We start from the raw sequence: 23,593 nt of genomic DNA on the forward strand, positions 1-23,593 counted from the left end.
TCTTTAAGAAGAGGCTTGATGACTACCTGGCTGGACTCATTTGAGTCCAGTCTTTTTCTCCCACCCAGGCGGGGGGTCAGACTTGAAGATCTACAAGGTCCCTTCCGACCCTACTTCTATGATTCTATGAAATCTGAACTTATTAAGGTAAAAAAAAGAACCAATAATGTAGCCAAATAAACTTAATGCCCTGTAGTGATCTTCTGCAGTCACCACATGTTTAGGATTAATACATGTTAGTCTGTGAGCCTAGATTATACCAAGATAATTCATAAACCTCATTGGAGTTTTCCATATTTTTTTCTTCCTGGTGTAAACCAATAGACAGCAGCCTTTGGAGATAGTACTAGGGACAGAAGCTACAGAAATTGGTTTAAGTGATCAGAGACTGGTTTAAACCTGTAACAGAATAGAAGTTCAGTGCACATAAAAGAGTTTCAAAATGGCTAAAACTGGTTTAAGATAAACCTGGTTGAATGTGGTACCAGACTTAACAGATTTAGGTCAAAGCAGTTTATGAAACTTGTGTCCCAGAGCCCTTCCTGTTAAGGGCCCAGAGCCCTTCCAAGTTAAATCACAATCCCCAGCATTTTGTAGCACTGAGCTGGGCTGTGCTGTCTGCTCCAGAGATCAGGGCTGGCACTGCCACTCTACTCCCTAGCTGGAGCAGTGAGGGCTAGCTCACTAACTGCCCCCCTCAGCAAACCCTTGCTGGGGTCTGGGGCTAGGGAGGGGGGGTTAAACTTCCCTTCCCCCAAGTACAGGGCTGTGCTGCCCTGCCCTGCTTACTTAGTGTAGCCTGAAACTGTGTACTACAAATCCCAGAGATATCTGGAAGCAGGAAGAGGAAGTGATAAGCAACCCTGCAGGGTCCTGCTGTTGTGATTCTGGTCCTTGGGGGCAACAGGAAGAGGAAACACGGGCACAGCACATTCTGGCTACATACCAGAGCTGTGCTCCAATGCTCCCTGGCTTCTGGCTTGAGCTACTGCAGGCATGTGGCTGCATTTCCTGAATCAAAAGTGAATGTCTGTTAATTTGCTTATTGGTTCAATCTTTGCAGTTTAGACTAATCTGCAAAGACTGAATCAATTCAGCCTCAGGTTTTTTGCCCCAGGGTTTTTTTTTTTTTGACTGTCTGTACTTAGCCTTAGAAGCCTAGTTCTCAAACTCACTGTAGAAGTGCTAGGTTCAGTGCACACTGGGCTTTCTGGCGATTTGTCTCAAATGTCAGTATGCTGAGAGCAGCGAACAGAAAGACAGAGAACACACACCAGCTTTCTCACAGTTTCATCCGGAAAATATTTTGCTCTTTGACATGCTATTGATCAAATTTGGTATGGTAATATTCGGGGGGGGGAGGGGAAGAGAACTACCTTATAATCCTTACGAATTGAATGGCCACTCAGAAATCTTGCCCACTACGATCATGCTTGAACTTCAGAGCAAGAGCACAAGTTATTTTCTAATTATCTGAGCTCTTTTCTGCACAGATGACAAATGGAAGCATACGATGACAGCGATACACAACTGAGCTGTGATGAGAACTGACAGAATTATAGCCTTTCCAGCAAACTATTTATTTTGGAGATTTGAATTGGTAACCAACTTGTTGCAGTAGCCTGTAGTTTTAATTGAATTAGCACATAGGCACTACCTATAATGTGCCTCCTTTGTTTAGGCTTCCAGCAAACTGGGAAGAGCACAGCTGCAAGGTTCAGCATTGCCAGGAAATAACTCCCTCCTGCCCCCCACCCCCACCCCCTTGAGCAGGTTTAAATGTTCTGTGAAGTCTTGACTTAACCTTCTTTCTTTATAAATCACTGCAATGACTGTTCTCAGTTGTGCATTCACTGTGAACTAGGCGTGCAAATATTTAGACATCTAATTGCTTGATTTGCTGATGCAAGCACAAGCCATTTCTAAAACTGAGGCCCTTGACAGAGTTGTCTGTGGCTTTTGTTTGAATATTGTGTTAGTCTCAGTAAGATACCCCACTCCAATACTTCTCATTTCTTCTAAAGGGCAAGAGCATTTAAATTCAAGACCATCTCTTCAAGATCCACTTACAAAAAGAACGCTGGTTCCAGATTAACAAATTCAGATGCTACAGAGTCAGCCATGTAGAAAATTGCAACTACCGAGTTACTCGATACCTCAGCTTGTAGACACCAAGCATTCCTCATTGCTTCTTTGAATAGGGCTAATGGCTTTATTCAAGTCTGGAGAGAGAATGTGAATATTGGGTGCTGAGAGGACACAATAAATCAGAGTACCATATTAAACAAATCTGTGCCTCAACTGCCTCAAAGACTTTTAGACTTTTTTTTTTGACCAAAAGAAAAAAAAAAAATCACAACCATGTGAGTACTGTCTGAATGCAACTCGCCCAAACATAATACACCTTACTGTTTGCCACTATGTTGCACACAATAAATGAAGAAAAGGTGGTTCTTGTTATGGAAAGCAATTGAAGAAAAGTAGAACCATGGTATCAGTAATCGGCTCAGAAATTTAGTGCGTCGTTATTTGGTTGGTGCTCAGAACTGTATCAAAATGCCAAAAATAAAGACAGGCCCTCCCAATCTCAGAGAATTTACAGCTTAGCAGACAGATGGTTAGAAGATGGAAGCACTGAAGTATGGTTGTAGTTCTTTACATGTCCTTTATACAATGCTAATTTATTATAAACTTTGAAAAAATAGGTTTTTAATGGAGACTAAACAAAGCAAAGGTAGCAGCTTGACAAACAGGAGAGATAGTAGCAAACAGACAAATGCAGAGACACAAGCCAAAATCATAATGAAGTTAATATTTCTACCTAGACCTTTTAGCAGGCATGCCATAAATAAAAGCCCCATGCCATCCTTGGGTGCCACTCCAGCCCCCTTCCCCTGTCCAAATCTGCTGCTCTGTTTTGTACTGCCTTCCCCTTCCTTCCCTGACCTGCCATGTACCACACTGAGGTTGCCTGTACCGCTCGTGGCTCTCATGCCACAGATTAGCCATCCCTGTTCTAGCCTTGTTCATTTATCATGTTGGTAAAGAGATACTTCATTTCACCTCAATGTTTATGTATCCCCCTGTTACATAGGAAAAATATACTGCAAATTGCTAATGCAGTTCTAATAACAAACATAAGTAATTTCTTAAGTTTAAACATACCTAAATATTTGCAAATTGTAAACTTAAGTGTTTTGTGACCACACACAGTAACACTTAGGTCTCAAAAATAGCAATATTCTAAGTTTCAACCTTGTCATGACCAGAGTGGCAACCAGGTCCTAAAAAGTTTCTTCTGCTAAGAAGAGAATTCATATACAGATGCACTTCTTGCTCTCTGTGAAGAGGATTTCCTCAAAGAGGAAAAAAGTCCATAATCCTAGGTCCACTGCACCAGCCGCTGAGGCAATGTGGTGACTGGTAAGTCTTTTCCAACCATGCAGCCATTTTCTGCAATGTAGCAGGTTTGCACAGTCCATGCCAATTTGTAGGATTATGTTCTGGGAAATAAATCACATTTATTTTATTTTTGCTACATATATCAACCATGTTGAGGGGAAGCCAAACTCTACAGTTGCATCTAATGCACTTTAATTCTACAAATATTCCACAATGGAAAATTGTCAGGGTTTCTCAGTTTTCTTCCACATTCTTGGCTCAACCCTGATTTTCTAGACACTTTAGGTAGCTGTCTGCTACTCAGTCACTCCAGCAGTTCGGCAGCTAGTTGAGTGTGTTTTGCATTCCATCCTACAATATTTTACCAACTGACTCCAGGGGAAGAGTTTCTAAAATGTGAACTAGCAACATTTTGTTTTGCTTATTTGTCCAAGTATTTCTCAAACAGTCTTAAAAGTTAGAGGAGGTGAAAGATACATTTGGAAATATAGGATTTAAGGCCACATCTATAGCTTCCCTGCTGAGCTTGGGACCGATGCCAAGAAACAAGCCCCCCACTTGTCTCCACTGGGCACATCTACGCAAGATGCTTCATGTGCCTTGGACTAATTGTACAGCACATTAGTGCGGCTGGCAAAAACCATGCCAATGTACAATAGTTTTAGTCCAATGCACATTAAGCATCACACAAAAGCATTCATCTGTGTTAATGTGCAGTAGTGCTGATTATGGCACATTAAGTTAATACCTGTTATTACAGGAACTGAACTTAACGTGCTAAGATTATGGCATATTAATGAACGTGTAGACGTGCTCACTGCGTGTGTACCCAAGCTCAACTGACTGCTAAGAGGCCAGAGTACACACCTCCCATCACATCCAGGGTTCTCTGAACATTTTAGACATGGTCACAGAACGCTCCAGTTGTGGCCAAACTATTATGGCCTTGCTCCTGCTCTTATTTAAGCCAACTGCTCTTGATCATTGGTGACTTACAAGTATACTGGCTATTAAATGATTCTGAAAAGGAATCAGCAGCTTTGCTTATTAAACCTGACACAAGCAAACAAGATACAAATGTTAAAAAAGCAGATTCCTATATCAAAAGGTGTACTGTATGTTCCTTGTATTTATAAATAAAAATACAAACCACAGACTGGCTAGCAATGCACAGAAAGTCAAATCCTGAGGTAGCAATGAAGATTCACAATCTGCCTTTCAGAAACTGGGAAACTAATTTAGCACCCTCTTTTTTTTTTTTTTTTTTTTTTTTTAAAGAAGTCCTGAAATACATCTTGTTAAAAATAAATAAATAAAATCAAAGGTGTGTGGAAGAATCTGAACAGGCAGATATTCTCAAATATGCAGAACTGTGTTTCTTCACAAATTTCTTCAGTGTCTGAAACCTTTTCTTCTTGGCTTTGCAGCCCTGGTGCAAAACGTATTTATAGTATTTGCAATCTGAAACAAAAAATAAACAAGATTATAAGATCCACTATTTATCCTGAAAAATAGTTTGAGTGCAAATGATTCCCTGACAGAACACTTCTATTATGCCTTTATTTGTATAGAAGTTGTATATCATCACCCACCCCAGAAAGGATCGATAAAACCTTTAGACTCAGATAGGCCATTCACATCACTCAAGCTACAATGACAAACATGTGAGCATTTGTACAATTTACTTTTTTGTAACATCCACCAGATACCATATTTATACAAATCCAAACATAGGTTCCCATGTGCTCCACCCCCAGTCAACATACGGGAAAAAAACAGGGCTAACGTCAGAACTGAATGGCTCCCTGCCCTGAAACAGGGTAGCTCATGTAGTCAAGGAGGGGCTTCCAGCAGTAGAAGAGGGGCACAGAGGAGACCCTGTGTTTGGGGCGGGGGGAACCAAAGCCACCACAGAGGGTAACTGGCAGGGGAAAAGTAGAGGGAGAGGTGGTGGGTGCATATAAAGCAGGAAGGGATTAGCCACAGGCACGGGCAGAGAGCAGTCAGGTACAGGGAGGGAGACAAGTAGCAGGGGGGGCAGGCACAGGTTGGGGGGCAAGGGGCAGGGTCTTATCCCCTTATCCCTGCTTTCCCAACCACAGCAGTGGGAAGGAACCAAATTTAAAACTATCCTCCAATAATTAGATTCTATGCATGGAAAATTATAACAATTTTATCATTTTTAATTTACACAATCTAGTTATTGGAAGGTTATTTTAAATTCAAAATCTCTTGGACTTGGTTAAATACAGTATATTAGGACCTAAAATTGTAAGAGAGCAAAAGAAGAGTTTATTTAGCTGTGCAAAGCAAACATATACGTGTTTCAGGAAAATCTAATCCTTCACCCAAGAGATGAGCAATTGGAGCACTGACCCAGAACATGGAAGATCTGGGTTTATTTCCTTTTTCAACTGGAAAGGATTCAAACCTATATCTCCCACCTTCTAGAAGACTGTCCTAGACTCTTTGGAGTTATGAACACTCTAAGTACCTCCAGCAGAACCAGATTCATTTTGCAGAGAAGTATTAAAAGTTCACTGGGTCAAAGAGAAGCAGTACAACACTACAGTCTAGCTGTTGGGGCATTCACTTGGGAGAGGGAAGTTGTAAAAAAAATGAGTCTTTTCTCCAAGGACTGTTGATGCATTTTCTATAGTGAACATTTAATATAATATATACTAAACACTCCTTGAAGCAAAGGCTAGAACTATTGCTGATGTTAGACCAGCAAGATATGAACTGAATCTCACAAGCAAAATACCTAACACTAGAGATTTTCTTGAATTCAAGCCTACATAATCAAGCCATCCTCTTTAAGGTGATGGGAAAGAGTTTCTTCCAGGACACAAATCAGAAAAACCTTGCCATTAAAACTTGAACCAGAAAATATTTCTCTCATACACTGAAAAGGAACAATAATTAAACGTTACCTTTTCCTAATAAGATTCCAGCCAGCAATGCTTTTTCATAAGCAAGTTTTTCATTTTCCTGCCAATTTCTTTTAGCCAAATAGTGGCTGAAGTGAAAGGCTGGCCACCAGTCCTTTCTGGAGTTCCATTCCTCCTTTACCCAGTCAAGGTGCTTGTTAGAGCTGGAAAAAGACAAATGAGTTACAGCTGATCTCAAAGAGAGTGGGAAGGCGTTGATTTATTTGTTTTTAAAGTTAAATCATGCAAGCATTATTCTCTGTGCTATGTATTTCACACATTCCCAAAAAGAACACCAAAGATATGGCATGTTCATGTTACATGTTTGACAGCTGCCAACATCCTGCTGCCTGCAGTTACCTCTTCTGCTTTGCTGGCCATGCCACTTAAGAAAATTCATGATCTAAAGTGCAGCTCAACTGCAGTTAAAGTGCATGCTGGCACAGCCTACCTGACATGAAATATTTTATGTAAGAAGTGCCATTTTGATTGCCCATTGGTTCACTTTAAAAAAACTGTGTATTAGTATTGAATTTGAATTTGTAAGTTAATAGACACTGAAGTTACAGGGGATGAATTCAAGTGATATTTTTTCAGCAGTAGTTAATTAGACACTGACAAACAAAGTTGCTCTAAGGAGGTGATCTTCCAATAGAAGTGGGCACCTAATTCATTTCAACATTTTCTGTGGCTGGTTCATAAAAGAAACCAGCAGGCTAAGATAATCTTTTTATAGGTTTCACAAGTCACCAAGACAGCACACGTCTTAACAGATTATTTCTGGATCAAAACCACACCAAAGCTTCTTATATGCTACGAGACTAGCAAAGCTGACTAATCTCTCAAGGCAAAACTAGTCAACACTAAAAGCTGTTTTAACCATTTCTATGTAATATTCAAATTTTCCTAAAAAAGCACTAAGTTTACTGGGAATTCTATTTAGTAAGACCTAACCCCTATCCTAAACAACTTTTGTTATTCAAATAGTATTTAAGTGGAATTTAGCAATCACCTTTAAAAAACCTACAAAGAATACAAGCTGTATCAAAGGAAGCTGTTGACAAGCTTGGTAAAAATCATGAATAATTGAATTATGTAGGGGTACACCAATAACAATTTTTTGGGCTGATACTGATGACCAATTACTGACTAGTCCTATCAGCCAATACCAATCCGACTGCCAATATGCAGCCTGACAGCTTGGAAAATGGCATCTGGAGGCCCCCCACAGTGAGGGAGGGAGTAGGGCTGGGGCAGATGCTGCACAGCCAGGGAGGGGAAGGGTATGGGGCAGAGCCAGAAGCTTGTCCAGGGGTCAGGAGGGTGGTTCCTGCCGCTGTGTGCACCCCAGGGGAAGCCTAAGGGGCATACGCCCTTTGGATCTGTGCGCAGGGCAAGAACAGGCTGCTCACTCAGGGCAAGGGCTGCACCAGGCTCTTCCCAGCAGGGGCTGGGCCAGGGCTGTGCTCAGGCTGGGAGGCGGTGGTGCTGGGAAAGGGAGCTACCGAGGGCCTACAGTCACCCCAAAATTCACCATATCCCCCCCTGTAGCTCCCTTCCCAGAGCTGCTGCTGCCTGCTCCAAACACAACCCAGGCCCAGCCCCACCCCCCAAATCAGAAGAACCTGGTGCAGCCTCTAGCCCCAAGTGTGCAGTGGCAGCCCACACTCAACCCGTGCACAGATCAAGGGGGCACATGCCCCCCCAGTCATGCACACAGCAGTGGGAGCCACTCCCCACTCCCCCCACAGAGGCTCCACACCATGCCCCACCATGGCTGGGCAGCGCCTGCCCCAGGCCCAGCCCCAGCCCCATTTTTTTTTTTACTGTGGGGGCCTTGATGTCTTCCAGCCACCCCCTTTCCCCTCCACAGACTTACTAGCCAGACGCTGCTCTCCAAGCTGCCAGGCTGTGTTCCTGATTGTATGCATGTGTGGGGCATTAGTGATATTACCAACCACATCAACCAAAAAGCCAATTGCCGATAATGTTAACCTTCCTTTATCAGTGCCGATGCGATATAGACTGATATATTGGTGCACCTCTAGAATTATGTGGCTTGCCCTTGGTACAGTAGCAAAGAGAGCAGAATCACCTTATTTGATTGATTCCATTCACTACTCTCTTGAAATCTGCTCACCACAGTGACCTCTTGGCCATGGGGCTGAATACCATGGAGACAGGTCCCTCTGGAGTTGTAGTCAACTGTCCTCTGGGATAGTCAGAGGGAAATGTCTAACCCAACCAACAATCAGCACATTTAAAAGAATACAATGTTTTACAGGTTTCAAAAGCTGTGTCTTTCAGGTGATACTTCTGTGGCCTGCTACTACAGTAGACTATCATAAATATTTCTTTAAACATTCTTTAAAAAGAAAGTTCTAAAGGCTTGAGGCTAGCTGAGCACAGCCACTGAACTGAGGGTCTGTCTTCTCAATGACAATTTTGTTAAAGGACAGAAATTAAAGGACATTTCCACATTGGTCTAGCTGACAACTTTCAATTGCCTTAATTCAACTATAGCAAAGGTTAGCAAAGGGGTTACTGGACTTACTTCTCCAGGATCTGTTTAATCTGTTCTGCTAAACAACTCCAAGCCTTTACATTTTCCTTCCAGCCAGCAAAATCCAGAACTTCAAAAATAACCTCCAGCCCCAATCGACGTTTTTTTCTTTTTTCTGCAAGGAGGAAAAAAAAGATCAGTCCTAACTTCATGAGTACAGCAAGCAGCAAGGAAGATCTAATTAGCTTTCATTTCACTGGCCAGTGTGATGCTCTGTTGCCAATTCTAAGCTTAATTCTCCCTCCAACTCCTAATAGGCAAGGAAAGATGTGCCTAGTTTTCAGAGCAGAGATTATGCTGCATGGGTCAGCAATTTGTTCTTACTTTAAACCTGTCAAGGACTGCTGACTCAAGAGACTACAGAACAAGCCGTCCAGCAGAAACAGGTTCACACACCTTACAATAACTGCCTCAATGATGGCCACAATAATGACCAGGTGTCAGCAGAGGCTGTTACCAAAGTTCCTCTAGCTCTCCCTGGTATAATGAATACACTGCATCTCGGTTGTTTCAAGTCTCGGCAAAGCCAGAGACATAGAAATACAAGTCCATTAAAAAAAATCTCCCTTACAGGCCACAAAGTTTTCTTTTAGGACTTTCAGGCTAATCGAAGTAGTCAACCAACAATTATGACTGTTTATGCAGAACAACATTTTTCCCTTATAGCCACACTAGCCCTCTGGCTGCAATGTTAATCTTACTTGTGCCATTTAAAAAGAACACGCTATTGAGAAAACCATGTTCTCCTCTTACAGTACATGTATATACAACAGCATGTAAATAAATCTTAGCAGAGAGGGAGATCCCACAGCCCACCAACTTGAAAGTGCAAATCTTTCTACTCTGTATCTAGTAAACCCTCATCCCAGTCCCAATGAAATCAGTGAGTTTCAGCACTCAACAAAATCTTTGACCGTATGGTCCCATCTGCTTGATGACAATCACCTTGTACAGAGTGCATTATACCCTCAACATCTAGCACTCTACTGCCTCCCTTCAGGTCTAGACTGTCCTTGAGAGTGCTCCAAACTGCGGGGGATTAGGTCCTTGATTTACTTAGTTCAATAAGGAGCAATGTCTTTGCTTAGTTCCTTAATTAGTCATCCTAGGTGTGATGATGAGACAGGAATTCCTTCTTCAGTGCTATGCAATAGCCAGCTGTCAATTTTTAAGCAAGACTACTAAGTTATCAGAACAGCAGTTCTGATCAAACTCTGATTGATACAAAATCAGATAAATGGATTTTTCCAAACCTGCCATTTGTATGACAATAAACGAGACATCTCCGTTTCAAGAGAAAGTATAAACAAAGCTGAGGCAGGAAGAGAGGAGGAAGAGGAGGAGAAAAGCAACTTAGAATTAAAAAGCCCTCAACCATCTACCTGCCTGTTGTCATGGACTGCATCTGGGAGAATCAAGTCAAGAAAGAATTTGACTTTAACTGCAAGTGACTTGTGCTAGATTTGGGAGACCATGTTCAGGTAGCTTGAAAGGCAAAAGCCATTTCGGGGAAATGTGTATTCTGTTCTCTGATGTGTGCAATACAGACTGTATAAATACAGAGTACAGTAAATGAAGTATTCCTGATAAATTAGAGACCCCTCTACAAAAACAGACACCCAAATTTCTAGTCATTATTGAGACGCTGGCCATGGGGCCTGTGTCCTATGACAGTAAGTGCCAGTCAAGTCTCCAGATGTTTCAAAACTTTGTGAAGACATTCAATATAAATACATCTCCCTCTAAATCTTCTATTCTCTTCTGACCTCAAAATTAAAAAAAGAAACAATTAAAAAGAAAAGCAACATAGCACCACCCCTGAATTATTTACAAAGGAAGAACCTAATGGAAGTATTCAGGAATGCCTTCACCTTACTTAAATAAAACTTAAAGGAAAAAGGACATTAAAAGACTTACTTGATTTTGTAAGCATGGTATAAAATTCTAACATTAGTTCATGAGAGGGAACAGTCTTGTGCAAAATCTGAAAAGGAAAAGAGTTTCATTATAAAATTTGAAATATTTATCAAGGAGACGCATACACTTTACAAAGATTTTAGTAATGTACATTTCTAAGTGACTGGGTGCTTTAATTTATTCATACAAAACAACAAACAATTAATACTTAGGGACACTTCCTATAATGGTAGTTCAGATAAGCATGGCACCCTCTGCAAGAACAAACCAGAAGCAGTCCAAGGAGAATCCCATACACCCTTGAACATAGTGTACTCCTTTGGGAGAAACATAATTCCACAGACTGGCACAATGGGAGCTGGGCTAAAGTCCCCATTTTCTGCTACCCGTGTCTCTTTGGAGTTTCTAAGTAAAACAGTTTACGCAAGGGCAACAGTGGACTTGGAAACTGCACCCACAGCTAAGTACAAAATGTGTTCCTCGTACCTGTACCTCCTTACGTACAACCAAAAAAGGGCAGGCACAACATAGCTGTTAGTATTCATTATTTCCATTTGTTGTGCCCTTCCTTCAGGTCTCCTTAACGCTATAAGCGCCACACAGCTTTTTCCATGAGAACTGTCCAAGTCAGATTTTCCTTAGAACATATACTGCAAGATTCATTAACAATCAGTGACCATGTATTATTGAGTTGACACAACAAATGGAGCCAAGCAGAGGCAAAGCAGTATTTTTCTAAAGCCCTGGAGTGAAGACATTTATTAGAACCAAAAAGGATAATTATCCAACGATCTGGGAGAGAACTAGATGCATTGCCTGCTTATCCAACTGGTGACTTTAAATGGTATATTTTTTGCCTAGCCCATATTCAAATCAGACTACAGAAAAATGTAGTGTTTTGTTAAAAAAAAAAATAGTATGTGGAAATAATCCAAGTATTGTACTTCATTGTAATACATAGTACCCACTCTGTTAGCTAATTTCATGGCCCTCAACACCTTGAAAACCTAGTGAACATACATGACTTTCAGAGCATATAACAAAGCCCACAGAATGGCCACTGACTACATATAGGACTCTGGACTAGTAACTTCACTTTACCGAGCCATCACTTAGTTATACAGTGGTTCTACATCAGGGGCATTATGAATAAGAGGTGGTCGCATCATCTAACAGTTAGAGCAGGAAATTGGAAAGAGCAACCTGTTTAAGCTGTAGAAACGAGTCATACTGACTGTGAGCCCTTAAGTTAATTAAGTTCTGGATGAACTCATGGCATTGTGCCACAGACAGCAACAGATCCAGGATTTCACCTCTGTGCTTACTTGCCCATCTGTAAAATGTGAATATACCTTTTTTAAAATAACTGAGACAAATAGATTTTTAAACACTAAGTGCATTGTAAATATTGTGGTATGTATGTTGCATATGCATGCACTACTGGTAAAATTTTCAAACGATATAAACTGTAAAATATTTCACCTATATATTGAAAAAATAAAGAGCCTTCCTGGTTACCATATAGTAATTTTTCTCCAATTATGCCACAGAAAAATCTTTCTACTTAGGAAAACTCATCCCATTGCTTTGCATTTAACTTGTAAAAAGAAGTTAATGTATAAGAATGCTAATTAATCCTAGACTCTTGGATAAGAGGAAACTACAATGATATAGTGAAGATGGAGATGTATTTAAGAATGTTTGGTGCATAAAAGTTACAAATTACCATACATAAACCAAAGAAGCTGCGGTTAAATAAAATCTGCTTTAATAAGGGTGTTTTGCTGCCATCAGGTGGCTAAAATGATTGTAAGGGTTGATGAGCAAAAAGTTACTGAAAAACAGACAAAGCAAAGGGTTAATCAATTTAAAATATAGCCCAAAGAGAATTCAGTTAGCTTAGTGCAGAGAACTACCAATGGACAGTGTTAAAAGGATAATTTATCCTAGCTTAGCCCCAAAGTTCAGTGAAAACATAAGACATATGCTAAATACTAGGCAGAGTCATTAGTCAATACGTGGGAAAAAAAACTACATTTGCTCTCTTTAAAAAGTTAAAACTAAACAACACATTTTTGCATTTCTGTCCTACAAATCTCTTGTAGACAACCTCTTCCTTAACAACCGGTATAAACTGAAGACTGAAAATAAGAGAATTACCTAGTTTTTTTAAGTAAGTTGTGCTGTGAGGTTATCCAGAGGTATAGACAGTATGTAGGACTAAAATAAGGCAGCATACAAGGGCTCATGGTTACAGACTATATGAAATACAGGTAGTTCTCAACCAGGGTGTCCCGAGAACCTGACAGGAATGCCATGACACTGCCACCGCAGGGTGAAACAGCCCTGCACACCTGTTTTCAGGAGGCATGCTGCAATTGAACTGAGAAGCAGCTGCAGAAGAAAGGTGCAGTTTGCCTGTATTATATTATGCAAGCAGATGCACTGCTTCTGTTGCAGCCCTTCCTGGTTTAGCTCCAATGTGCCTCCTAAGAACTGAGGCATGTAGGGCAGTTATACCCAGCGATGGTGGCAGCAGATGCTACTGCCACCTGGTAAAACTGCCGTGGGTTTTTAGGCGGTACATGCAAAAACATGCATGTGGGAACAGAAGTGGAAGTGACTGCAGCAAGAGCGCAGACAAGCAGCTCACACCATGCAGAGGAAATCAGACTGCAGGAATTTGTTCCATGTTTCCATTCTGCCACTCTTTTTGTTGTAAAGGAAGACATTATTTATTTATTTATTTATTTAAAGAATGCAACTTTTTGACAGGCTGCCTTTTATGCAGTCACAACCTAGGGTGCAAAGAGCCACAGAAGTCTTCCTCAGGATACCTGGGACCACCTAGATCAGTGGTTCTCAACCCGTTTGGACTCAAAGCACCCCTCCATCACTTGTGAATTGAAGAACCTACTTTCAAAAACTACTGTTCATATTACAATGGGACCAGGGAGTGGGGATAAGGGACAAGCCTGACCCTATGCTTATTTACTTAGCTTATCTGCTTATCTCCTTGCACCTTGCTTATCTCCTCATACTGGGACATGCTTCAAAGGATATCATGGGCACCCCAAAGCACCCTAGTTGAGAAACACTGGCCTAAGTACACACACATACACAGCAGAACAGACAGGAGCATGGGTGGGATAGGGAGGGGATGAGAATGTTTGTCAGGGAGCAGGGCACTAGTCTGATGACCTCCCTGTGCCAGGACATGTGAACTAGAAAGCAGGATCAAGAACACTCCCTGCTTTGCAGTTTGACCAGCTGCAAAACGCAATGAGGGGCATGTGCATTCCACAGGCAGGTCTCAAAGTTAAGCTGTTCACAAAGTTAAGTTTAAAAACAAAACAACTCCCCCCCACCACCAAAAAAGGTGGAATCTAGTGGTTGCCCCATTAGGCCTTGCTGACATCTATTACAAGGACTGTTCCCACCAGAGTGACAACTGCTCCTCCAGCCTATGGAGGCAAACCTGGACAGTGTCCAAGACTGATCTACAGAGCTGTGCTGTGCTATGGCTTTGCCTAGGCCAAACACAAGAGAGACAGGAAGACTTGATTTGTAAGGGAAGCTGGGAAGAAGCAGAGCAGCCCAGGCTTGCTCTGCACAATTCATTTTAAAAGCAATTTTTAGGTAATAATCCTTTTCTAAAAATATTAAAATGTAATTTGAAAATGTATTTTCATTAAGAAACACAACTAACTTGAAATCTAAACTAGTTAAAAAAAAGCAAAGCTGTTTCTTTTGTGTTCCTCTATCACAATGGTCTTCAGTCAGTGTACCACTAAATTCAGAAAAGATATAGATGGATGCCTTGAGTCTAAAAAAAAAGTTGAAAACCACTAGTATAAGTTAGACTTACTGAATTCGATATGAAGGCATGAAATGGGAGAGAAAGCAAACAAGGAAGAGGACAGTTCTCCGGACAGCAAAAAAAGATATTTATATTCTCAGAATAAGGCTCCAATGCAACAAAGCACTTAACCACACCCTTATCCTCACACACAAACTGAAGCGCTTTGCTGGACTAGAGCCTAAAAGTAAGGCAATCTATAAAATATGCAAACAAACAGAAAAAATTGTACATGTAGAACTTGTTGACTGTCAGCACCTGCACACAATATTCCTTTCCTGCTTCCAAACAGATACCTAGTTTTCATTCTCAGTTGCCTTGAAAAGAAAAACTGATGACTTTTTCAGTCCTACTTAGAATACTATAGGCACGTCTAGATGAGATGTTTGCTGCACAGTAAACTAATTAGCTGTGCAGTAAATGTGCATCTACACATACACCCCTATTAGCCTGGAGTAAGCTAATTCACTCTGCAGCAAGATAGTACTTGTTTGTTTGTTTTTTACTCTGCAGCAGCATACATGTGGACACTGCTCCAGCTGGCTGGGGCACTGAAGCACTCTTCTGCCCCAGCCAACCCCTTCACAGCACCTGGAGTCTGGGGGGGGCATCCCCAGGCCTGAGCCAGGGCCTCCTGCCAGCAAGGCTTGCTCTGACTCAGCTCAGCATGCTGCGGCCTCAGGCTCAAGTGCAAATGGCACGCCCAGAGCAATAAACTCTGGACCAATAACTTCTGGAGTTTATTGCTTCACATTAGTATGCAGATGCAGACACTACTAGAAATATATTGATTTCCTTTTCCCAACTACTCTGAATGTACAATAGCAGGTACTCTACCTTTCAGAAAATAAATTACATACTTAAATGTGGGGGTAACCCCCAAGAATGTTAGATGGTACACATAAAAGTAATTTTAAAAGCTGAACTCCTGAAAACCAAATTTGTAACTATGCAGACAGCTTGAATAATTGCAAGCCATGATTGCAGTAGGGTCACAGCATTGCTGTAGTAGTGATGGTTCAGAAAACACGTGAAAAGTAACATTTGTATGAGACTATCTTTTATTGAACCAGTTTGGGAGAATTTACCTGCCCCCTTCTGCTAACCTCTGGGGCCCACAAACAACTGTTTATTTGATTTCTGTACTGTCCTTTCCAAAGACGGTTCAGAATGAACTGCAGTAAGAACAAAATACGTCATACAAAGAGATAAAATGTTAAAATAACATAGTAAATGATAAAACAATTCCCTTAAACTTAACCTTGCCCGGAAAAAGCCTGACCACATCAGATCTTACAGTGCTTCTGAGAGACGTCCAGGTTATGACTCCTCCATTTTGAATAGTTTTATTCTTTTACACCAGCGTGTCAAACTCACCCTGTGCCCTGGTTGGGATCCAAACTATGGAGCTCCTTGGTGGGCCAGATCCACAGGCTAATGGTGGCACCTGCAGTTGCAGCAATCATGGTAACTTCAGCTGCTAACCATGGCGGACATATGTGGGCCCTGCTGCTGAGAGCTATATCCATCACGGTCCCAATGCCCTGGATTCTGCAGCAACCAATAGCCACACCCACACATTCCCTGGCCTATTAGACAGCGCAGCAGGCTAAAAGGAGCAGCTCCATGGGCCAAATCTGACTTGCGGACCATATATTTGACACCCTTGTTTTACATAATTGGCTTTATCCATTTCAACTGCCTTCTACTTTGTTTGTATCTACTTCCGATACCTCTTCTTTGCTGTTTTGCAGGTTTACTGCCCTCTTCCCCTTTTCTAAGCAGCTGCCTTCAAATTACGTAATAGTTAAGCAAAGAACATTGTTTTACCTAGCATTTAGCTTAGCCTAGCCTGTATCTGCTTCTTTCCATATCTTAGGACGGAATTGTGTGCCCAAAAGCTTGTCTAACACTTTTCCAGCTATATAAATGCTACAATAAAAGATACTGCCAAACAGACGTACATCAATGCATGAAAGCTGTGTGCCCCTGAAGGCTGGGGGGACATAGCAAGCTGCTGTAGGCAGCGGCACTGTTGGTGGTGGAAGCATGGTGGAGGCAAGTGGAGAGCTGCCACAGTGGTTGCCAACCACCCACAGACACCGCTGGCGGCGCCTTTTTGCAGGGGGTGCACCGCCACACTCAGCAGGGGCACGTGCACCCGCATGCACACCCTACACATCACCAATGCATTGAGTATTGCGACAATACATTAAACGAAACATCCAGAACTCCTTTCCCAAAACAGCTACGTGCAGAAATTTCCGGAAAGTATGAGTAAATGCAAATGTACCTTGAGCTGTAATACACTGGGGGGGAGGGGGGGGCAGAATCTGAGGATTTACTGCATTTAGTCAAATCTAATATAAGATGACCCCACCACACAAATAATTATATTATATACATGTAAAAATGATAAATTTGTTATAATTTTCCATGTATAGATTATAATTATTGGACGGTTGTCTTATATTTCCCCCCTCTACCCCCAACTGCTACAGCAGAGAAAGCAGTGGCTAGGGGGGACTGGGTGGCTGAGGAGTGGGAGTGGGAGGGTCAGGGGCCCCCTTGCCCTCTGCCCCCACCTAGCCTTCCTGCCCTCCTACCACTGGCTTCTCCCCACTCCCAGCTCCCCATATAGTCTCTGCCCCTCCCTGCCACTACCCCCAATCTCTGCCTTTTCCCTCCTACCACTCTTCAAAGTCTCTGCCCACCCCCCAGCTCTCCATACAGTCTCTACCCCTTCCCCTCTCCAACCCCCACCCCTTCCATATACACACACTTAGTGTCAGATGCTGCTTGGACTGTTTCCTCCCAGAACACAGCATGTGAAAGAGCAGCCCTGATGGGCCATGCAGCAGTGTCCATGCTGCTGACTGGTCAGGCAGGCAACAGGAGTTTCCATGTTCTCTATGCCTGGGAGGGAACCCAGCCCAAGCCAGAGCCAAGTTGTGCCTGACAGTAAGGGGAGGGGGTGGCTGCTGTGGGTATGACTCTGGCCCCAGTGTGGGCTCAGAGCCAGAGTCAGAGCTGCAGTGCCCTCCCCCCATGCTTTGTATGCAAAATCGAAAACTCAGGGCTCTTTCCCCTATGCTGATTGGGGGGAAACCTCGTCTTGGATTTGAGTAAGTATGGTATTTTAAAATGTTCACATCATTTGCCAAATGATATGAGGAGGTGATAAAGTTGGTTTACAATATTTTGACTGTAGAACCTTATCCTTCTGTCCAAAATCAAGTTGTTTAAACATGATGTGTAACAGCTGAGACAAGTCATTAGTGTAAAACACAAATCTTTAAAAAAAAAAATAAAACTTTTTTTTAATTTATAGTCTTCTAATTCAGCCACCAAATTTAACAAATTTAAGTCGCCTTAATCACTTACCTTGAGAACAGATACCAGTGATTTTTTGGATTCACCCTGTCTCTTTAGGAAATGATAGAGGTACACATGAGCATTGGGATTGGGAGGAAACTTGGAGTTGTAGGCATATTCAGTTAAGACTTCCCGGGCTTCATCATAATCTCCATAAAATTCCAACAGCTATGGAAAAGATGAGATGATCATATTGCTGGTGTTTATCACATAAATAACCAAATATTTACAACTGCTATTATTTAAAATTGTTGCTATTATTATACAAAATAGCATATCCTTAAGTCATAGTGTCAAATAAGACCCACAAAGCCAATTCATCCCATCCACAGGGCTCCCAGAGGGGCTGGGAATTCAGGAACAAGGCTGAACCTGCCACCAAATTCTTAGCTAGAGTCCTGCAGGGGACATATGTTGGCAGCAGGGAGGATGGGGGAGGGGACAATGGGGACTGCGAGGCAGTTGTGTTAATTCAGGGGTTTTCAACCTTTTTTTAACAAGTGTGCCCCTTCTATCTCAAAGTTTCAGCTCATGTACCCCTTTATCTTAAAATTATTTGGGGGGGAGGGGGCTCAGTAGACATGTATGCATGTATCCCCGCCAGCAGGTAAGTCTGTGGCGGAAGGGAAAAGGCTGGGGGGAGCAGGGCACAGATTGAGGCCCCCAGGGTGAGGGCAGGAGTGGGGCACAGATAGGGGCACGGGCTGGAGTGAATGGGGCCCAACCAGGCTGGGTCATGGGACAAATGGAGCCCAGGAGGTTCATCTAGGGGCATGGGGGGCGGGCTCCCACCACTCTGCGCACCCCAGTGGAGGCCTAGAGGGCATGTGTCCCCCCCCCGATCTGTGCGTGGGATGGAGGTGGCTGCCACTGCGCACTGGGCTTTGCATGCTGCTACAGCTACCCCAGGAACAGTGTGATGGCACCTGCATTCCACTGCCAGGTGGGCACGGGGTGCAGTACAGCCCAGCAGCAGCAAGCACATGGTGTTGTACTGCTCCTGGGGCAGCTGCAGCAGCGTGCAAAGCCCAGCGCACCACAGCAACCACCAGTGCCCCACGCACACTATGGGGGACGCAGACACATGCCCACCAGTATGATCTTTTTAAGTACCCCATAGGGGTACACATATCCCTGGCTGACAACCACTGTGTTAATCTACATGACCTGCTAGGTTCAGATCTGCCCCAGAAGCAGCCTTGCAGCCTATGGGTACACATGAGTTTGATATCAGTCTTAAACTTTAAGACCTGTAAATAGAAGAGGGACTTTGAGGAATTCCATACTTGTTTCCTAATGTTAGTATTTATGAAAGTTCCTAACAACCGTAATAACAGTGGACATCGATGTCCCCTATTATGAAAGTATAAAAGGTGAAGCTGCAAACTTCTTTGTGAAGAGGCCATCTCTAAGTATAAATTTTGTTTGCTTCCAAACCACCTCACCCTCAGATGTTTTTGTATCTCTAAAAGTCTAAGGCCAAATCCTACTAGAATCAACAAATAAGAATTGGAGTATTTTGTTAATCCATGGAATAGGGCCCAAAGAAAACTGAGGAAAAACATAGTGAAGCATTTTAGAATTTATGATGCACCAAATTCTTGATTATTTTGCAGTAAACAATACTGTGTACCCAGCATCATCAGGTATTTCCTGACTAAAACAGAAATATGTTAGCATGTTTCTGTACAAGTCTAATGTCCATTAATAGTGCTGCTGTTACATGCAATTTACTTCCCGCTATATACAAGGAAAATTATTAATATGCAGAAATCATTAAAAGACCACTAAAAATTCTTTAAACAGGCAACTCAATATTAACATATTAAAAAGTTGCTGTTACTGTTCCAGTATTTCCTTTCAATGAACAGGACTGCTCTGCCTCCCTAGGTTAGTCCTCCTAATGAGATTCCAGAAGCAGGTAAAATACCACAGGGCAGACTAGCAACCTCCATTTATGATAAGTAAAATACTCTAAGAGATATGTTAAGGTTAGGTCTATATTTAAAGTTTGTAAACAGAAAAGAGACTTTGAGGAATCCCCTTTTTTTTCCCTAATACAGGGATCCATTACAGCATGGATCAGCAACCTATGGCCCATGGGTTGGATCTAGCCTGCAAAACCTTTGGAGCTGTCCTGCAGAAATAGGACTTTGGTGGCATTTGGCACGAGACCTTCTCCTTGTGCTGCCAGGGAGACAAATGATAGTGGCAGTAAGGTCTTAGTGTCTGTCCATCTCCAACCTGGAGTAGGTCATTCCAGCCCATGGCCAGAAAAGGGTGCCTACCCTTTGACAATTAAAAGGGGATTGTTCCATTTTTGCACACAGATGGGGGAGTAGAAATCAAGTCATGCTCTTAATTCTCGTATCATTATCATGAACAAAGATTGTGCAATCTGTTCATCAAATGAAATTAAATGATCCTGTGCATGCACTTTACATTGGCCCTACATTGCAATGGAAAGTAAAAATTAGTTTAATCAATTACATAAGTAGAGGAGACCAGAGAACACTAGATTTTTATAAAAATGTACTGAGTGATAACACTCTAATTATAACAGAACTTCAAATAGTCGAATACCAGAATATATTTTGCTCTGATATACCGAAGGCAACTATTTAAGAATACACATGTAAATATGTCCTCTTACATCCACATAGCACACCACGAAAGGATCCCAAACTCCAGGTATTTTAATTATCTCCTTAAGATTCACTGCTGCTTGCCGAAAAAAGTTGTGCATTTCTTGTTCAGAGGAGTCTGTAAAATTTTCTTCATCTGCCAAAAGATAAAAATTAGTTTTATTTTGTCAGTTAAATGGGACACTGATGGAGTACTACATGTAAGAGGCAGTCTCATGAAGGCAGGACAAAGACAAATCGCTTCAGAGATAAGTCAAGTGCAAGTTCCTCAACGGTAGAGGTTGCAGATCAGTGAGAACAAAGGATGAAAGGGAAGTTGTTCATTTGTAGAAACAGTGTGGATGAGGAAAAAATACTAAACACACCCACTTGACTTAGCTCAAGATAATTAGATCTTAACTGAAAAATGACAACCATCTTACCTCATTTCCTTAATTCACCAATTGATAAATGAATCATTAGAGAATGAGCTAAATATATTATTTTGCACTAACTGTGGAGATTAGAAATGGTTTCTATTTTTGGTGTTCTACATGGGAATTAACAAGTTAATCAATTCAGGTCTGAATCTTGATTTATGTAGTCATTTAACTGTGAACAGTTTAAGAGCTCTTTATTTTGTTAGTGCAGAGAGGGGAAATAAAAACAAATGGAAATCAATGCACATCCATCTATGAAGAACAAAGCTAGTCATATCAAGTTGCTATAGGTATGGAACTCAAAATTAAGAATTTACAATAAAACCACATGGGGAAGGCAGCTGACATGAAGAGACTATACGTTCATGCCCATTTTCTAAGCAGAATTTGCCTGAGTAATCATTCTTCACTAGGACCTTAGAAACTCCTACCTATGCCAGCTTACATGCTTGGAGCATATGTCATGCCTACTTCTAAGGATACCCAAGAACTTGAGACAGGTACTTTTATGTTGCACAATGGTAAAAGTCTAAATAAGCAATATTGCATTTTGTTCACAACAAAGTTGTCATAGATAATACAATAATTTCCACTAAGGTAAAAATCTGAATCAGGGATGTCAGAGGAATTACGGTAGGTCAGCCTCATAAGGTAGTTTGACAATTTGTTTTAAATGGCTTTTTAAAATAAGGACGGTTCCTAAATTTGTCTTACATCACTTTTATATTAATATTGCTTAAATGATATATAATTTTCTTGCAGAAGTTTAAATAAATGCCACAAGTGACCTTTTACATTGTATATCTAACGGGATCCCAGGGCAACTCTCCACCTCCCCCCCGCATCCCCATCATCCTCAAGGGAAAGGAATTCCAGAGTCACTGACTTGCTACTGAACAGTATTCAGTGCCTCCATGCTCCCACCCTCATTTAAATCTAGGAAGTCTGGCTGGATGTCACAACTAATCTCAACTCACATAGCAGTACATAACAAGTGGTCTCTCAAAGAGCCAAGACACACGCAGCACTGCACTTTGTAGATCAAAGTCAACATAAGTGTTTATCTCAGAAGCAGCGAGATCCAGGACAGCTAATAAAAAATAGGTGGACGGTGCTCTTAGCAGATAACTCCACAAGCACACTGGCAGACAAGCAGAGTGCCCAAGTTGAAGATAGTGAGTAGTCTTCACGAACAGCTGCATGGGGAGTATATTTAAAGTAGTCCTGGCTGGAGATCTTGGGTATGGACTTCCCACAGGTATTCTTGCCTTTAAAGAAGGCAAATACCTGCCCCAAGCACAGATACTTTTGGTCAACCTGGTACCCTGCATAATTCTATTAATTGCCATAGATCCAAAACCACCTCCAACCACTAGTGGATAAACTCTCTTGATAAAAAGAAAAAGATGCATCCTTGTTATAAAACTCTCTCTACAATAAAGCAGCAGAAACTAAAATGAAACCAACCATCTTGCTCTGTTTCAAAATACAATGTTGACTACACAACTAAGAAAGCAAAGGGGACATACTGTCTGGGGTCAACATAACTATGACAGAACTTTCTATATTCTGATGCTTTTGCAACCTGAAGAATCTTACTTTTTCCTCACCCCACTTTGTAAGAGATGGTAAAAAGGCATTCCACATGTATAGAAAGCACCATTCACTTACAGGAAAAAAAGGACCTTTCAAAGAGTACTGATTTTTTACTCTAAGGTCAAAGGAAAGTACAATCTCAACCAGAATGTCAGAAGTTGATTATTCTTTGGGATCATTTTGGCCCAACTGATCGTCAGACATAAATAATCTAGATAGGGTAGATATTACAAGCATCAACCAAAATGAGTGGTATTCAAACTTTTTTTCATTTGCAAATCCCTAAAAAATTTTGAACAGAGGAGCAGACCCCTTTGGAAATTTCAAATGGAGGTGCAGACCACTTTGAATGGTAAGTGTGGGTATTCATATACTTTTGACTGATCACAATCATCTTTTGCAAACTCTTTAGACAAATCTGCGGACTGCTAGGGGTCCATTGACAATACGTTGAAAACCACTGTCTTAGATCTAAAGCCAGAGTGAAATGGGTCAAGGAACTCAGAATGAAGCAGCACCATCTCTCTCAGGCTTCCCCTGAAATTGGAGATAAGGCAGTAACTAGAGAGGGCAGTAGTATCACAAAAGAATCTTCATCAAGCGAGCTGCTGGGAAGAGATGGCCTCCACCTCTCTCCCCAGGGGAGGAGGCTCTTCTCAGCCAGACTGGCTGACCTGCCCACCAGGCTTTAAACTAAGCCTGCTGGGGGATGGGGGGGACTACTGCCACTGCTGGCCCGCTGAGCGACCCTTGCAAAGCCAGCAGACCAAGGCACTTAAGGGAGCCCACCCCTGCCTGCCTGTACACTAATGCCAGGAGCCTGGGTAACAAGCAGGAGGAGCTCGTCCTCCTGCTCAATGCAAAGAATTATGACATAATTGGGATAA

The 23,593-nt window shown here is 41.9% G+C and overlaps 1 protein-coding gene across 2 annotated transcripts in view; it reads right to left on the bottom strand.

Moving 5' to 3' along the window:
- Nucleotides 1–4,677: 4,677 nt before the first annotated feature.
- Nucleotides 4,678–23,593, bottom strand: part of TAF1A (TATA-box binding protein associated factor, RNA polymerase I subunit A) — a 26,081-nt gene continuing 7,165 nt past the window's right edge. For both annotated transcript variants that reach the window (XM_019549511.1, XM_019549512.1), the window contains 6 exons: nucleotides 20,700–20,827; nucleotides 18,056–18,214; nucleotides 10,813–10,879; nucleotides 8,887–9,010; nucleotides 6,336–6,496; nucleotides 4,678–4,863 (listed from right to left, as the gene is read on the bottom strand). In XM_019549511.1, coding sequence (XP_019405056.1) covers nucleotides 4,721–4,863; nucleotides 6,336–6,496; nucleotides 8,887–9,010; nucleotides 10,813–10,879; nucleotides 18,056–18,214; nucleotides 20,700–20,827 — 782 coding nt within the window. In that variant the 3' untranslated portion in view covers nucleotides 4,678–4,720. The remainder of the gene's footprint in view (nucleotides 4,864–6,335; nucleotides 6,497–8,886; nucleotides 9,011–10,812; nucleotides 10,880–18,055; nucleotides 18,215–20,699; nucleotides 20,828–23,593) is intronic.

Source organism: Crocodylus porosus, unplaced genomic scaffold (genome assembly GCF_001723895.1).
Source record: "Crocodylus porosus isolate Cpor-Errol unplaced genomic scaffold, CroPor_comp1, whole genome shotgun sequence".
NCBI lineage: Eukaryota > Metazoa > Chordata > Crocodylia > Crocodylidae > Crocodylus > Crocodylus porosus.